We start from the raw sequence: 18,682 nt of genomic DNA on the forward strand, positions 1-18,682 counted from the left end.
AGAGGTGTAAAGAACAAGGGAACTCCTTACAAAGCTTAAGGTACAACCTTGACTTTGGGGTTGACTAATCAATTACTAGTCCCCGACTATTGAATTTTCAGGATTTTAGGAATTGAATTACCAATTGAAATAGGATTAATTGTTTAATTAATCCCTTAATCGAATTTGGATTTCGGTGTGTCACAATAAGTGTTGATATGGACTTCCGGATCCGTCCGCCCGCCATATTCTTTGTTTCCAAGAATTCGCAAGTCGAGGGGGTAGGGTTGAGCCATGATCTCTGCCGTGAAGGGTGTCCGAAATAATGAAGCGATATGATCGGAAGGAGGCCTCAAGGCATGCTCGTTCTGCCACCGAGTAAACTCTGCGTGGAGGTCGTTCAACATTCCTCGGGTCTCATCTTGCTCGACCGTACGGGCTAGTTCCCGAGCCCGACGTCGACGATGTGCTTGACGCCCACTATGTCCTGACGACCCATGCTTGGCTAGCCGCTCGCATGGGAGAATCAACTGAGCGCCTACCTGGGTCCTGCGGTCCCAATCGTTGCCGCATTGCTGATCGGAGTCGCTCGAACGCACTTGCTCGATTGGCTTCTAGCTCGGGTTCTTCTGCCGCCTGGGCATGTGTTTCCTGCCGTGGTTCCTCTATGACCTCGGCCCCCTGCGATCCCAACCTCGAGCGAGCCGAGCGCCTAGTCCGGGGACCGGGCTCGGTCGGCATGGTCGGTTGGTTCGGGGGAGCGGAAGCTGGAGCCGTGTACGCAAGCATGTAGGGCGGATAATTGGCCGGTGGATAATACATTGGAGTCCCTGGCCAACAACCATATTGAGGAGGTGGTACTGGATATGGATAGTTTGCTGGAAACGGGTATTGTTGACCGGGTGTTGGATACATTGGTTGGATGTAGTTGATCGGGTTGGGAGCCACCGATTGAGTGGGTGAAAGATTGAGATTCAGGTCAATTGTCTGACCCTGGTGCTGTGTGTAGTTGTGGTCGGAATAGCTAGCTTCTTCATCCTCCGGTGCTTGATACATGAACGGATACATGATGATGATCGGAGTCTGATACGCGTCTACAATAACTTTTCGTACTGGGTCCCCACAGACGGCACCAAAATGATAGTACTAATATCCACGTGTATGCGGTCTAAGTACTGAATGAGAATAAGTAGTAGTAATAAAAGGGGATTTTATTGATCAGAAAGTGACCTAATACAATCTAGATGGCTATCCCGAGGGCCGACTGACTGCGATCAGGCTGCTCTGTAAATAGACTATTGATCGTCCAAAAAAGTCCCCATCACTGTAGCCGCCGTGGGTATTTATAGCCTTTGGCCGGAGACAAACCTCTGGCCTACCGGCATGTATCCCACGTAGCGTCCACGCGTCTTCACCTGGCGAGCCTTCTCTGTCAATACATAACATTGCCGCGTGCCTCTCTCCAACATCTCTATCTCTTGCTAAAGTAAAGGCACGATGACCGCGAAGTAACGCCGGTCGGGAAGTCCACCGGTCGGGTCCGACCGCCATGTCTGAACGACGCCCGACCCAAAAGGTCCTGCACCAACTACAAGAAGAACCCATCTCATGTCGGTCGAGATATATCCTACCAATTACTAATTTGGTCATTGATTTTTTTTTACCAATTAAGTCCCTCAACTTTAAAAATCTTAACCAATTTGGTCATCCGTTTATTTTGCCGTTAGGGTTCTGTTAACTTAGGACCAAATTGGAAATTAACTTTTGAATTAATTTCACTTTGGTCCCATGATTTTTGAGGTATTATCACTTTTAGTGCACAACATTACATTTTTTTCAATTTTGGTGCCTAACTATGTAATTTTTATTAGTTTTGGTGTTTTAAGCCAAACTAACAGCGAAATGTTGCTGGATTTTATATTTTAGGACAAAATCGCCATCTCAAGGAAATATCTTCAATATCGAAACAAAAGAAAAATCATATTAAGAGAAAAATAAGAGTTTGCCAATCGTCGACGTTATAAATCTCATAGATCTATGGTTAGTTTCAGCCCGTCTTTCCTATTATTCTCATCGATCAAACACATATAGATATGATTTTACAGTGGTTTTGTTTAGATATTGAAGACGTTTCCTTGAGATCACAATTTTACCCCAAAAAATATAAAAATCCGGTAATATTTTCATGTCAATTTGGTTAAAAAGACCAAAATTGGTAAAAAACAACAAAGTTAAGCACCAAAATTCAAAAATTCTAAAGTTGTGCACCGAAATGGTCACTTAACTATAGTAAAATTACCAATTTGATCATGAGTTAATGGATTTCTAACGGCAAAACTAACGGAGGACCAAATTGATTAAAAATTTTAAAGTTGAGCGACTTAATTGGTAAAAAAAAAATAGTCAAGGACCAAATTTGTAATTTGGCGAATTCAGCGTAAACAAAAATGTGGTACTTTTGTATCTAAACGACTAAACGAGAATGTTATGCGAATGCATTTGGAATTTAAACCAAACAAATATATATATATATATATATATATATATATATATATGCTTACTGTAAATGTGTAATAGTGTCAAAGGTTCTCTTCAAAGGATTGCATATTTTGTAGGTTATTTAGGTATGGCCCTATGCTTGTAAATCTCCATGTGTTGTAACTCATCAATTTTGTACGCATAATTACGAGAATAAATTGCATTGCCTTTTACTATTTTTATTTAGGAGTATTTATATTCGTTCATTGTTTCAATTATGCTTAGCTTATTGGTGAAAAAATTCTAATTATTTTTATTTTATGACCATTATATATATATATATATATATATATATATATATATATATATATATATATATATATTTGACGATAATACGCTTAAATTTAACACTTATTTAACAGAAATCTTAACGGGGAACTATTTATGATTAAAAATGAAAGTCAAGGTACGTGTTTTGGTCGAATTGAAAATCGATGACTAAAATGAGTACTAGCCGAATAGTCAGAGGATCATTTATGGTATTAACTCTTATTATAACATAACAATAAATAAAATTATCAATTAATTATTTTTGAATTAACTCATACAATCTTTTAACTTCATATATATTGAGGGAGGGCTCTTGTATTTATTCTGTCCCATACCTATAAAATGATAGGATCGGACTTACTTTCCTAATCCTTGGGAGCTTGGAAAATTCTACTTTCCAAATCATTGTGAGATTGGAAAATTCTACTTTAATTTCCTAGGATTAGGATTTAATCTTGTTGCCAAATAATATAATATATATATATAGCATAGTAATCTGAGCCATTCATTTGATTAAAAAATTTGACCGCCATTTTTTCTACCCATTATAGGCCTAACTCTCTTGGGTTCTTATTAGTATACTAGTTTTTTACGCGCATTGCGCGATTGAGATAATGCCCAATATTTTTTTTTTTAAATAAGTACTTCAAAGTATATCAAGACAATATTATATTGGAATTGTTCATGCATAGATAATTGAATGTTGAATTTGCGTATTTAAATAGGTAATTCTAAGTTTACAAATGCAAGATAATATAGTCAAGATTGATTATAATTGTCAATAAAATAATTGTATAGGTATGGTTGAAACCAAATACGGGACATAAGGGAGAACAAATAAAAATTAGGGCATAAAATATTAAATATATACTATTGAAGAGCTAACTGTTGATTGTCAAACAAGGACATTGCGAGGTAGTTTCCCACTTCAATTTATTGTATGGTTTGAATATATTTTTTTTTGTCAATAAACCCCCCAAGTAGTTAATATGATTGACTTAATTATACAATTTTTATTATTATTATTTTTTTTGAAAACAATTATTATTATTATTATTATTATTATTATTATTATTATTATTATTATTATTATTATTATTATTATTATTATTATTATTATTATACCCTTATGTCATTTTACATGTTAATCTAAACAACTAATTTTTTTTCAAATATCTTTTTACCAACCGTTGATATAATTCGCTGATCAAATTCGCTAATATAATCCGCTAACGCTAACCGCTAACTGCTGATTGTCAAACAAGGACATTGCGAGGTAGTTCTCACTTCAATTTGTTGTGTGATTTGAATACTCTGTGAACAAATCTCTCAAGTAGTTAATATGATTGACTTTATTAATTATATATATTTTTAATTTTTTCATGGTATTAATAAAATACTTAGTAAATAAATATATAGCATTATTTTGTATTATAACTTTGATATTTAATTAAAAAATAGTGCACGAAAAAAGATAATAGACAATGTAGTGAATATAATCAATGGATGAATTTGAATGTAAAGAATTTTTACATTGGAGAAAAATAAAGACAATATAACTAATAAAATTATTTCTCTTAATTAATTTATTGATAATGAATAATTTTTTTTTAATAAACACATTGTAGGGACAATGTAGCGAATAAAATCAATGGATGAATTTGAATGTATAGAATTTTTATATTGGAGAAAAATAAAGACAATATAACTAATGAAATTATTTCTCTTATTTAATTTATTGATAATGAATAATTTTTTTTTGAATATAGACATTGTAGACACATAATTCTAAATTAAAGAAATGGATATGTATATTTTTTGTTGTAGCTACTAAATTATTATTTTAATTTAATAAGAGTAAAATAGAGTACTAATTATGTCAACTTTGATTGGGATGAGGTTCGAAGCTAAGACCTTTCTTATTGAAATTAATGATTAATGATTAAGTTAACGGTGAACTAACAGAAATTAACGGAAAAGATAATATTTAACGGAAAAGTTAACTGATAATCATATTCATTAAGAATAAATTAAGAAATCTTAAGGAAAAATTAAAATCTGATCAATCTCAGCCATTCATTTGATTAAAAAATTAGACCGCCATTTTTTCTACCCATTATATGCTTAACTCTTTTGAGCTCTTATTAGTAGATATAGATAGATATAATAGATATAATAAATAAAATTATCAATTAATTATTTTTTAATTAACTCATACAATCTTTTAACTTCATATATATTGATGGCTCTTATATATATTTTGTGTCATACCTATGAAATGATAGAACCGGGCTTACTTTTCTAATTCTTGTGAGCTTGGAAAATTCTTACTTTCTTAGGAAAATTATCAATTAATTATTTTTGAAGGTGCGGTTGAGATTGAGTTGAATGAAGATAAACCAGCTTTCTTGCAAGGCCAAGGCCAAGGCCAGAGTCTGGATATGTCTCCTGTAAAGATTTTTAAAAATCCTGAAGGTTGTTTGAGTCGAGCAGCTGCACTCCAATCTGCTTTCATAAAGGAGAGGAGAGAAGTAAGGGAGCAGCAACAAAGAATCATGCTTGATTCCATTCCTAAAGATCTAAATAGACCATGGGAGGATCCAATGCCTGAGACAGGTGAGAGGCATCTGGCCCAAGAGCTGAGGGGTGTTGGTTTGTCATTGTCAGCCTATGCCTATGCATATGATATGCCAGAGTGGAAGAAATTAGATGATGGTTATGGTTTTGGACAGAGGTCAAAGCTTTCCATTCAGGATCAGAGGCAGAGTCTACCCATTTACAAGCTGAAGAAGGAATTGGTTGAAGCTGTACATGATAACCAGGTTTTGGTTGTGATTGGAGAGACAGGTTCAGGCAAGACAACCCAGGTGACACAGTATCTAGCTGAGGCAGGATATACTACAAGAGGTAAAATTGGATGTACTCAACCACGTAGAGTGGCTGCAATGTCAGTGGCAAAGAGGGTTTCCGAGGAGTTTGGTTGTCGGTTAGGGGAAGAAGTTGGTTACGCCATTCGTTTCGAGGATTGTACTGGGCCAGAGACTGTGATAAAGTATATGACAGATGGTATGGTGTTGAGAGAGATACTGGTGGACGAGAATTTGTGTCAGTATTCTGTTATAATGCTTGATGAAGCTCATGAGAGAACCATTCATACTGATGTTCTCTTTGGTCTCTTGAAGCAATTACTTAAGAGAAGACCAGAGCTTCGGTTGATCGTCACATCTGCAACTTTAGATGCAGAAAAGTTTTCTGGATACTTTTTCAACTGTAACATCTTTACTATCCCAGGGAGAACCTTTCCAGTAGAGATACTTTACACCAAGCAGCCAGAGAGCGACTATCTTGATGCAGCTTTGATAACAGTCTTACAGATTCACTTAACACAACCTCAAGGTGATATCCTTCTTTTCTTGACTGGTCAGGAAGAGATTGATTATGCTTGCCACTCTCTTTATCAAAGGATGAAAGCTCTGGGTAACAATGTTCCTGAATTGATTATCTTACCTGTTTATAGTGCCCTGCCTAGTGAAATGCAGTCTAGAATCTTCGAGCCTGCCCCTCCTGGAAAGAGAAAAATAGTTGTTGCTACAAATATTGCCGAAGCTTCTTTAACAATAGATGGCATTTTTTATGTTATAGATCCAGGTTTTGCTAAGCAAAATGTATATAATCCAAAACAGGGGCTTGATTCATTGGTTATAACGCCTATATCACAAGCCTCAGCGAAGCAAAGAGCTGGGCATGCTGGACGAACGGGACCAGGAAAGTGTTATCGTCTTTATACTGAGACTGCATTTTACAACGAAATGTCTCCTACAACAATCCCTGAAATTCAGCGCATTAACCTTGGGATGACAGTGCTAAATATGAAAGCTATGGGTATTAATGATCTTTTGTCCTTTGATTTCATGGATCCTCCCTCCCCTCAAGCACTAATATCCGCCATGGACCAGCTCTTCACTCTAGGAGCTCTTGACGAAGAGGGGCTCTTAACAAAGTTGGGTAAGAAAATGACTGAATTTCCTTTGGAACCTCCACTGTCCAAAATGCTCCTCGCTAGTGTAGACATTGGATGCAGTGATGAGATTTTGACCATCATTGCAATGATTCAGACGGGTAATATTTTTTACCGACCTCAGGAGAAACAAGCACAAGCTGATCAGAAAAGGGCAAACTTCTTTCGGCCAGAAGGTGATCATCTCACGCTGCTTGCAGTTTATGAAGCATGGAAAGCCAAAAAATTTTCTGGACCGTGGTGCTTTGAAAACTTTGTACAATCACGGTCTTTAAGGCGTGCTCAGGATGTTAGAAAACAGCTCCTTTCCATCATGCACAAGTACAAACTGGATGTTGTGAGTGCTGCAAAAGATTTTACCAAGATAACAAGGCCATAGTTGCAGGTTTCTTTTTTAATGCTGCTAGGAAGGATCCACAAGAAAAAGGGTATAGAACCCTGGTTGAGAACCAGCCAGTATATATACATCCTAGCAGTGCTCTATTTCAAAGGCAGCCAGATTGGGTTATTTATTATGAGCTTGTGATGACAACAAAGAAATATATGCGTGAGGTCACAGTGATTGATCCCGAGTGGCTTGTAGAGCTGGCACCTCGATTTTTCAAAGTCGCTCACCCAACTAAATTAAACAAACGCAAGAGACACGAGCGCATTCAACCTCTTTATGACAGATATCACGAGCCTAATTCTTGGCGGTTGAGTAAAAGACGTGGTTGATATGTATGTTTTTTCAACAATAATGAACTTTTCAATTTTGGACGATTATATTTTGTCATAATATAATGTGTCAACAATTCAAAACAATGTATTCATATATGCAATGCAAATGAGAGCCATTAATGTTAATGTTAATGTTAATGTAGTGCATTATTTAGTGTTTTTCTATACTTCATTCACTCCATTCTGCTTTTCTGATTTCGTTTTCCATTTGTTTGTTTCTACATTCAATTGTTGGTTATCAAAATGTTTGTTATTTTTTGAGTAAAAGGCAATTTCTTGTTGGAGAGCTTGTTTTAGGTGATGAACTAGGTTAAGTCTTTGGCCTTTTCCAAAAAATATTCATCTTCCATATGCTAAGGTACGAAGCTTTGTATAAACTTAACAGTTCTTTAATATCCACACAAAGCTTCCGATGAAACTGTTGAAGATTTCTGCAACGTACAAAATATTCATTTTCCTTGGTGGTTTGTTTTAATTATATCAACTCTTGGTACGTTATTTAATTTGTACACTAATTAAATTACCTTGGGCGAGCCTTCTTGTCTCAACAACCCAAACGGACCAAAAAACCAAAAATCACCCGCACGGGCTTAGCTTAATGGTTCAGTGGGCAGTATTCGGGAGAAAAGACCAAGGTTCGAATCTCGGCGGTGGCAGTGTGGGAATTATGTTCAAAGTGGACAGATTCTTTGTGCGCACCGGCATTTGGCCTTGTCCGCTGAACCATTGAGTCACCGTGATTTACATCCTCCCAAATATCGGGCCGGGGTGTGGGAGGCCCTAGATTCTTAACATTCATAACTGACAGAAATCAACTGAAGGTAATTGAAAGTCGTAACTGACAGAAATCAGGTAATTGAAAGTCGTAACTGACAGAAATCAACTGAAGGTAATTGCATCCTCCCAAATATCGGGCCGGGGTGTGGGAGGCCCTAGATTCTTAACATTCATAACTGACAGAAATCAACTGAAGGTAATTGAAAGTCGTAACTGACAGAAATCAACTGAAGGTAATTGAAAGTGGACAGATTATTTGTGCGCACCGACATTTGGCTTTGTCCGCTGAACCATTGAGTCACCGTGATTTACATCCTCCCAAATACTCTATCGGGCCGGGGTGTGGGAGGCCCTAGATTCTTGACATTCGTAACTGACAGAGGTAATTGAATAATTGACTGCCGGTTTCGATCGTTTACCTAAAAGTCAAATTATATTATGTATAATTATAGTGAAAGCATAAACATACTCGTCGTCTCAGTCCCGGCGCAAGGCCACCTAAACCCAATGGTACGGTCCATTTCTGCACTCTTAGAGTCTTAGCCACCCAAAGCGTAAAGGTCACACTCGTCCTCACCGATTGCGCAAGCAAATCCCTTCAAACTCCGACCGGCTGCACTGCCTCCTTAATCGAGGTGGAGCTCATTCCCGATATCCTCTCCACAAGGTTTTTAACGAGGCATGATCACGGGAAGATAATGTCCAAGGGGGTGTTATGAAGACTTAGTTTGTGACCATTATGCTTAAGAGGTAGTTACACTACCTAATGAAATTGGACTGTGAATCTTGAATGCAAGATGTAACTTAGAATTCTACTTGATTTTATAAATAATAATCATGTCCATTAATTAGGTTATTTATCAATTATAAATAACGAAAATTAAAAGCATAAAATAAATCAAGTACACAAGTAAATTGTTACGTAGTTCGGAGCGCTTCTCTTACGTCTGCCCAATCCACTATAGATGTTCACCAATGAGAGTTACAAGAGGTAAGTACAAATGGCTATCAGCCTTAACTACCACAACCCTTCCTAACACCTACAGAAAATTCATAATTACATAACTGTAAATTCATAATTACATAACTGTAAATTCATAATCTCATAACAGAAAATTCATAATCTCTTTTATGATATTATGAATTTTCTGTTATGAGATTATGAATTTACAAAAAATTCATAATCTCATAACAGAAAATTCATAATTTAATAAATGTAAATTCATAATCTGAACATAGAATGCAAAACGTCGTTAACAGCACATTAACTTAAAAAAAAAAATTCCTGTAAAAACGACGATGTTTGGACCCGTGTTCACAATTCATGGTGAACACGTTTCTAGGGCATAACTTGCGAAGTGAGACAAAGACACCTTGTTCGTTTTGGCAAGAGAATGGGCCACGTAATTCCTGTCCCTACGAATAAACTAGACTTCAATTCGTAACCACTAATCTATACTATATATAAAAACAAAATCCTGAACTTTAACTTCCCGCCCAATTCCTAAAAAATATCTGATAAAAATATATTGTTTTCTATTTTCATATTCGTACTATAATTCTAGGTTAAAATTCCTATTCTAATATTATAAAATAGTGTAATACAATTATATTCTAATCTATACTTCTATATTTTTTTGAATGCAATCTATACTTCTATATACTATAGATAAAAACAAAATCCTGAACTTTAACTTCCCGCCCAATTCCTAAAAAATATCTCTTTCTAATAAAAATATATATATTGTTTTCTGCTTTCCTATTCGTAGTATAAATTTAGGTTAAAATTCATATTCTAACATTATAAAATAGTGTAATATAATTCCTATTCTAATCTATATCTATACTATATATAAAAAGAAAATCATGAACTTTAACTTCCTGCCCAATTCCTAAAAAATCTCTCTTTCTGATAAAAATATATTGTTCTCTACTTTCCCATTCGTACTCTAATTCTATGTTAAAATTCACATTCTTACCCCAAAGGCTGAATCCCCCACCCCAAGGGCCCCCACACTCCGACCCGACAGAGCATGTGGGAGGATGTAAATCACGGTGACTCAATGGGTTAGTAGGCATGGCCAAATGCCTGTGCGCACAAGGAATCTGCGTTAAAATTCCTATTCTAATATTATAAAATAGTGTAATACAATTATATTCTAATCTATACTTCTATACTATATATAAAAATAAAAATAAAAACAAAACCTGAACTTTAACTTCTCGCCCAATTTCTAAAAAATATCTCTTTCTAATAAAATATATATATATTGTTTTCTGCTTTCCTATTCGTAGTATAAATTTAGGTTAAAATTCATATTCTAATATTATAAAATAGTGTAATATAATTCCTATTCTAATCTATATCTATATATACTATATATAAAAAGAAAATCTTGAACTTTAATCTCTCTGATAAAAATATATTGTTCTCTACTTTCCTATTCGTACTCTAATTCTAGGTTAAAATTCATATTATAATATTATAAAATAGTGTAATACAATTCATATTATAATCTATCTATATTATATATAAAAACAAAATCCTAAACTTTAACTTCCCGCCCAATTCCTAAAAAATATCTCATTCTAGGGTTATGGTTAAAAACTTTGTGAAGGCATAACTTTTGACTCCTTTGTCCGTTTTGGGCAATTTTTTTTCAAATCGCTTATTTTTTCGAGATCTACCCAACGCAAACAGCCAAAGGCGGTTTGTCCCACCAATTTCTCAAAAATAATGCTTCTTTTGCTCTTAATTTTAGTTTTTTTTTTTTTTTTTTTTTTTATGTATTTTGATGGTTTCAACAATATTTCAAACAATTTTATAGCCACTTAAATAAATAGTTTGTAAGAAAAAAAGATGAGAACCTTATGTTATTAGTGAATTTTGATAATTTTTAATTTTAATTTTTTTTACATTTAAAAAGAAAATCGACGCCTAGGGGGCGCCTAACGTGAGAAGTCTTAGCTTAATGGCTTATTATTTTAGTTTTCCTTTTAAGAAAATATTTTACAAACAATGATAAATAAAATCTTCAAAGTTATAGCACCACATGTGTACATCTATACATTAGCTATTAATTTGAGCAATTATTTGCACAGATTCAAGCAATGATAATATTAAAATACATAAACGATCCAAACCATATATTTAATTGCACTATATTATATTTGATGTTCTAATTTAAATAATTATATATCTATTCGAATATTTTTAATATATTATTACAACAAATTTATTTCGTGCATCGCACGGGTGAAAATACTAGTAGAGTTGTTAAAGACGAATAAAATCTTAGACCACAAGGCCAACATAACGGTCAATAATAACATAGTTCGTAAGGTTGGTGCAAAGAAGTAAACAGTCCGACTCGGCGACTCCACTCGCACACCAGTCAGGCCACGATCTTTGATCCACGCGAGGGCTTCTCGAACTGCGTACGTAGTGGTTTTTGGATGCATTGTAGAGGGCCACTTCCAGCTGCCTTGAAGGCTTGAAGCCTAATAGGTGGTTTCAGATTGAGCCAATTGTATATGGCTAGCAATTATTAACATAAAATGACATATTCTAGCCTTTTCGGGTAACAAAAGATTATAGGTCCAATTATTACCAATGATTTGTACGTTATTGAATATGAATAGAGTTTATTCTATGCGCATTCTTATATAATAGGTAAACTTTTTAAATGGACCATGGTATAAACTCTGTTTTAATTTCATTTTTCACACACTAATAGCAAACACAGTCTTTAAGGCGTACTCAGGATGTTAGAAAACAGCTCATTTCCATCATGCACAAATACAAACTGGATGTTGTAAGTGCTGCAAAAGATGTTACCAAGATAAACAAGGCCATAGTTGTAGGTTTCTTTTTTAATGCTGCTAGGAAGGATTCACAAAAAAGGTATAGAACCCTGGTTGAGAACCAGCCAGTATAAATACATCCTAGTAGTGCTCTATTCCGAAGACAGCCTGATTGGGTTATTTATCATGAGCTCGTGATGACAACAAAGCAATATATGTGTGGTCACAGTGATTGATCCCAAGTGGCTTGTAGAGCTGGGATTCCGATTTTTCAAAGTCACTCACCCAACTAAATTAAGCAAATACAAGAGACAGGAGCGCATCCAACCTCTTTATGCCAGATATCACGAGTCTAATTCTTGGCGGTTGAGTAAAACACGTGCTTGATATATATGTTTTTTGAACAATAATGCACTTACAATTTTGGACGATTATATTTTGTCATAATATAATGTGTGAATAATTCAAAAGAATGTATTCATATATGCAATGCCAATGAGAGCCACTAATGTTAGTTAATGTAGTGCATTATTTAGTGTTTTTCTATACTTTATTCACTCCATTCTGCTTTAATTATTTAGTGTTTTTCTATACTCCTGCTTTAATTTTCTGATTTCGTTTTCTATTTGTTTGTTTCTACATTCAATTGTTGGTTAGTCTGCCCAATTTGTCTTTCTTTTATAATTTATTTTTCTTTTTAACATTGTAAGTATCTAAATAACCAAGTAAAAAGGAAAGAAGATTATAGAAAGCAATCACACATTTCAAGCATTTTTCTAATTGTGCGATTAATAATTATTACAAGTTTTAATCTTGAAAATTATGGTCACCTTCCTCCCTAATTTACTCATTAGTGGCTTTATATGATTACTTTTAATTTTATTGGAAAGTTCTATTTTGATTGGAAAATTCTATTTTGATTAGAACTTTGTATGATTACTTTTCAGTCTTCATTTACGATTAGGATTTAATCTTTTTGCCAAATAATTTAGGGTAATAATCTGAAATCAACAATTATAAATCATAACATCATCAGTCTTAAATCAATTATAGAACCCTGGTTGAGAACCAGCTAACCAGTATATATATATATATATATATATATATATATATATATATATACATAACCAGTATATATACATCCTAGTAGTGCTCGATTATGAGCTTGTCATGACAACAAAGCAATATATGCTTGAGGTCACAGTGATTGATCCCAAGTGTCTTGTAAAGCTGACACCCCGATTTTTAAAGTGGTTGACCCAACTATATTAAGCAAATGCAAGAGAGACAAGAGCACATTGAACCTCTTTATGACAGATATCACAAGTCTAAGTCTTGCCAGTTGAGTAAAAAGGGTGCTTGATATGTTCTTTAAAATTTTTTGAATGATTTTGTTATAATAATATAATGTGTTCACAAATTAGCCATTAATGTTAATGTAGTGCATTATTTAGTGTTTTTCTATACTTCATTCACTCCATTTTGCTTTTATGATTTCGTTTTCCATTTGTTTGTTTCTACATTCAATTGTTAGTTAGCTTGCCCTACTTCTCTTTCTCTTATAATTTATTTTTCTTAATATTAACGACACTGTTGAAAATAAGTGTGGGGAAGGGATTTTTATATCAAAATGTTTGTTATTTTTGAAAAACATCCTAAACTAGAAAAAACTTTTAGAAAATTTTAAATTTTATGTGTTTTTTAATTTTCCAAAAATCTTTAACTTAAAAATGATTAAGTATATTAGCTTGAACTTTTACACGATGAGTCTTTAATTTTACTCTGCTCGACCAAGTTTTGATCTATTTCTTGTTGTAGAGCTTGTTTGAGGTGATGAACGGTTAAGTCTTTGGCCTTTTCCACAAAATCATCATCTTCCATGCTAAGATACAAAAAATATTAATACAAAAACTTTAGCTTATAGCAAATGTATAACTTTATTTCGTTATACCGCTACATTCTAAGAGGTAGGGTGTGAAATTGACTCTTCAAATCTCAGTTCAACAATCCTCCTAGTTACCTTGTGCTGAACTTGGCCCTTCACCGACATCTACCAAACAACAATGATAATTTTTAGGATCGTGTGATCCCCCCCCCCCCCCCCCAAAAAAAAAAAAAAAGTTTCTACAAGAAGAAGATAATAATTTTGGATTATGATGAAAACACTAACCACTACCCGAAGATGTGTACCATCAGGAAATCGAACTTGAAAACCTTATATTACTAAATCAATAGGTCAACCAACTTGGTTAGGGTTACCTAGAGGAAGATAATTATTAAATTAATATCTCAAGGTACAGGATTATGGGATAAAAGCTCTATTGATCTAGATGCATTTAATTTGAAATATATTTGATATTACACAAAATTAAAATTTGAGTGAGATACACAATATTTTTTTAATAAAAATATAATACTTTTTAAAGAGGTTCTAAAACGTATTACACTATATCTCACGTAAAACGACGATCTCAAAATACTATACTATACATATAAAGAACAATTTTTTCCTAAACAATATGGAGTAATTTCATATTAAAATTAAAATAGGTCAAATTAATTAGGAGTACGACCACATCCTATATAAAATAAATAAATAAAAATTATACTCTATAGATACTTAGGAGTCATATGATATTTCACTACAAGACATTTTATTTTAGGGTCAATCCTATGCAAATTGCTAGAATAGTTTGTTTTGTAATCACAAATTAACGTTTTAAATTAACTCTTCGTATGAAAGCTATTTATTGGCTTCACTCAAAATACACCTTCACATAATAATGACAAGTTTTCACATAAATCAAGGATTGAAAGCATTTATTAAAATTAAAATGTATATCATCGTCTCTTTTAAAGTTCACTCATTATTTTTTATTCTATGACTTTTCCAAAAAAAAAAAAAAAATTTCTCAAGCACCTCGTCTTTTTATGCGAACACCAACATTGGTGTAAACATGTTTGGATTTTCAATTCCGTGTGTACTCATAAATTAGATCATAACACTTACTCCGTAATTATTTATTTATTGTACATTCTTCCCAATTTATTTATTGTACATGTGTATGTAGGTTGTTGAATTGATTCAACGGAGTAGAATCTTCAAATTATTGAAAATTAAATAAAACACTCTCATTTTTAAATTATTTTTTCACCTCACTATGCTAAAAAGTGATCTTTGAAACAAGCACACTTTCACCATAATTTATAGCACTCAAGTTTGTTTAAAAATTTGAAAAAGTTATACAAAGCGAAATCGACATATAAACCATCAAAGAAATTATGTAGAAATAAAAGGGTTTTTGTTTATGTCGTTTTTTTTTTTTTTTTTAAATTATTTAAAAATTTAAAATAAAATAAAGAGTTAATTACCGAAATGGTCCCTTGACTATAGTGAAATTATCAATTTGGTCCTTGACTTTTTTTTTTGACCAATTAAGTCCCTCAACTTTAAAAATCTTAACCAATTTGGTCCTCTGTTTGTTTGACCATTAGTCAACCGTTAACTTGGGAACAAATTGGTAATTTTGCTATAGTCAAGGGGCCATTTTGGTAATTTACTTTAGGGATGGGCAATTCGGTTCAGTTTTCTCGATCCGAACCGAACTAGTTTGGTTCGGTAATATACCGAACAACCGAACGGTATTGGATTCTTGTATACCGAACGGTTCGATAAAAAAACGATCTGAACCGATCCAAATTGTTCGGTAAAAAATTGAACCGTACCAAATACCGTTTGATTTTTTTAAAATATAATAATAATAATAATAATAATAATAATAATAATAATAATAATAATAATAATAATAATAATAATAAATAAATAAATAAATAAATAAATAAATAAAAAGTAAATCCATATCCCTTGCTGCTTGCTCTGTTGTTCAGCTCATATTCTCACGGGTATCTCTTTTAAATGTTTTATTTGATTTCTTTATAGTTTGTTATCAAAAGTTATATATTATTTGTTATGGTGTTTACATAGTCCAAATCCAAAGTCTAATATATAACAAAATAGCAATCCAAAGTTCAAACGGTATTCGGTTCGGTTCGATTTTATCGAACAACTCAGTTCGGTTTGAGTTTTTACCGAACAGTTCGGTTGTTTGGTATATTATCGAATCTACCCTTAAAGTTAATTACCAAAATGGTCCATTGACTATAGCGAATTACCAATTTGGTCCCAAGTTAACGGTTGACTAACGGTCAAACAAACAGAGGACCAAATTGATTAAGATTTTTAAAGTTGAGGGACTTAAGTAAAAGATTTTTAGAAAACTAAAACACACATAAAATTTAAAATTTTCTAAAAAAAAAAATCGTGTTTATGATTTTTTCTAAAGAATAACAAACATTTTGAAATAGGAATCCTTTCCCTACACTTATTTTCAACCTTGTCCTCCATGTTGAGAAAAATATATTATAAGAGAAAGACAAGTAGGGTTTTGAAATTGTGTACAGTAGGAAGTAGAAAGTGGTAACCTTTGTTTCGGAGGTAGTCAAGTAGAAAGAAATGTAATATCATTTAGCATAATCTTTGTTTAATTTCATATACCAATCTTGAAATTATTATCTAAAAACATACATAGTGAGGAATAATTTCTTTAATCAATTTATTCAAACCCATCATACTACTACACAAGTTTCCAGCACCAACTTTTGTATCTCTACATAAATTGGGGATACATTTAAAGATCATATAATCTAGGGAAAATCAACGATTTAGTCCCTCAATTGTTAGCGAAATATTAATGTAGTCCCTTAATCGCGTAATCATCGATTTAGTCCCTGGAAATAACTGTTTTTAGTTGATTTAGCCCCTCGGGCCGTAGCCCGTCCAAAATCCGGCGATAGCTCCGATTTGTCATGGGTAATTTAGCCATTTCGCGTTTTTAGTCTTCTTCTTACATTGTTCTCTTTAGTTTCTTTAGTCTGGGTGCCAGTTGCGTCGCTGCTTTGATTGAAGGAGAGGATTGAAGATCATAGTTTCCAATTTAGGGGACTGCAGAGCAGTTCTTTGTGGGAGTGGAGTAGCTGAAGTCCTTACGAGAGATCATAGAGCTGGACAAGAGGATGAGCGGAGAAGGATCAAGGATAAGGTACCTCTTTTCTTGCATCAAAACTGTTCTTTGAACTAATAACATGTAGGAGAGCAGTGTTTACTGATCACAACTTCTTTGAGCTTCTGGTATAGGGAGGCTACGTTGAGATTCACAAAGGAGCTTGGAGAGTTCATGGTGTACTCTCGGTTTCCATAAGCATTGGAGATGCTCATTTGAAGGACTAGGTAGTGGCTGAGTTTGACACAAAGAGAATGTGCCTTACTGCAGATATGCAATATCTTGTTTTAGCTTCAGATGGACTTTGGGACAAGGTTGGTAGAATTAACAAACCAATCTTTTTTTTCAAAAATAAAAATAAAAATTATGATATCACACTATCACAGGTAGCAGTAATCCTTTGAACTTTTTAGTATTTTGTTGATGTAGGTTGAGAACTAGGAAGCCATAGATATGGTGATGCAATCATGTCAACCGGGACCAAAAGATGCTGATTTAAAAGAAAATGTGTTTGAATCTGATTGTATAAGCACCAGTCCCTCTTCAAAGTTAAAGAGAATTTATCTAGTGAAGTCAAACAAAGGAAACGAATGCGATTTTGGCACTGAAAATGGAAGTCTTGCACAAAAGTCTCTGAGGATTTCATTGGCCAAGTCAAGTAGTAGAGCCTCAGGCTACTCTCCCTGCTCTTAGAGAAGTCCTGATATCTGGAAAGAAATAGATGATGAATTCAGCAGAGAAACCGAAACTCCATTGAAGGCTCGACGAATTTCACTGGCCCATTCAAGTATAAGGGCAGACTGCTCTCCATGCTCTACTAAAAGTGTTGATGCCTGGAAAGAAACAGACGATGAATTCAGCAGAGAAAACGAAAGCCCACTGAATCCGAGTGTTTGAGGAGTTTAGTTGAAGAAGAAGAAGACTAAAGAAACTAAACAATGGAAGAAGACTAAAAAGCAAAATGACTAAATTACCCATGGCAAATCGGAGCTATCGCCGGATTTTGGACGGGCTACGGCCGGAGGGGCTAAATCAACGAAAAACAGTTATTTCCAGGGACTAAATCGATGATTACGCGATTAAGGGACTACATTGATATTTCGCTAAAAATTGAGGGACCAAATCATTGATTTTCCCTATAATCTACAATGAAAAAGCTCTCTTGTTCTATAACTAAATGAGAATAACACAACCCGTAAAACTATCAAAGCTAAAACAATCATTTAAACAAACTATCTCCAAATCCTTAATCCTTTCCCTATCATCCTTGATTTTTAAAGCAGAAAACTTTTCACCCCCTTCTCGAACTCGGACTTGGAGGAGAATTGTGTGGATTATCGTGAGCAGCGTCCGAACAAGTAATTCGGCATCTCAAGGCCACTCTCCTTCAGGTTTTCATCGAACTCCTCCACTGTTTCGCAGTTCCGATCGCGACCCATTTTTGTGATAAACTCCGCCAGAACCTTGTCTCAGACGCCTATATGCGTCTCCAACTCCGAGCACTCCATCGAAGCAA

At 34.1% G+C, this 18,682-nt stretch overlaps 1 protein-coding gene and 1 pseudogene across 1 annotated transcript; both read left to right on the forward strand.

Annotated features, from left to right (window-relative positions):
• The first annotated feature begins 845 nt into the window (after positions 1 to 845).
• LOC109154213 lies at positions 846 to 7,522 on the forward strand (annotated as a pseudogene).
• Positions 7,523 to 12,093: 4,571 nt separating this feature from the next.
• On the forward strand, positions 12,094 to 17,393 carry LOC109154214 (probable protein phosphatase 2C 14). Its single transcript, XM_019302051.1, has 3 exons — positions 12,094 to 12,206; positions 17,073 to 17,205; positions 17,301 to 17,393. Exons 1-3 carry the CDS (start codon positions 12,094 to 12,096, stop codon positions 17,391 to 17,393), a joined length of 339 nt encoding a protein of 112 aa, XP_019157596.1.
• The last annotated feature ends 1,289 nt before the right edge of the window (positions 17,394 to 18,682 follow it).

Source organism: Ipomoea nil, unplaced genomic scaffold (assembly GCF_001879475.1).
Source record: "Ipomoea nil cultivar Tokyo-kokei standard unplaced genomic scaffold, Asagao_1.1 scaffold2610, whole genome shotgun sequence".
NCBI lineage: Eukaryota > Viridiplantae > Streptophyta > Magnoliopsida > Solanales > Convolvulaceae > Ipomoea > Ipomoea nil.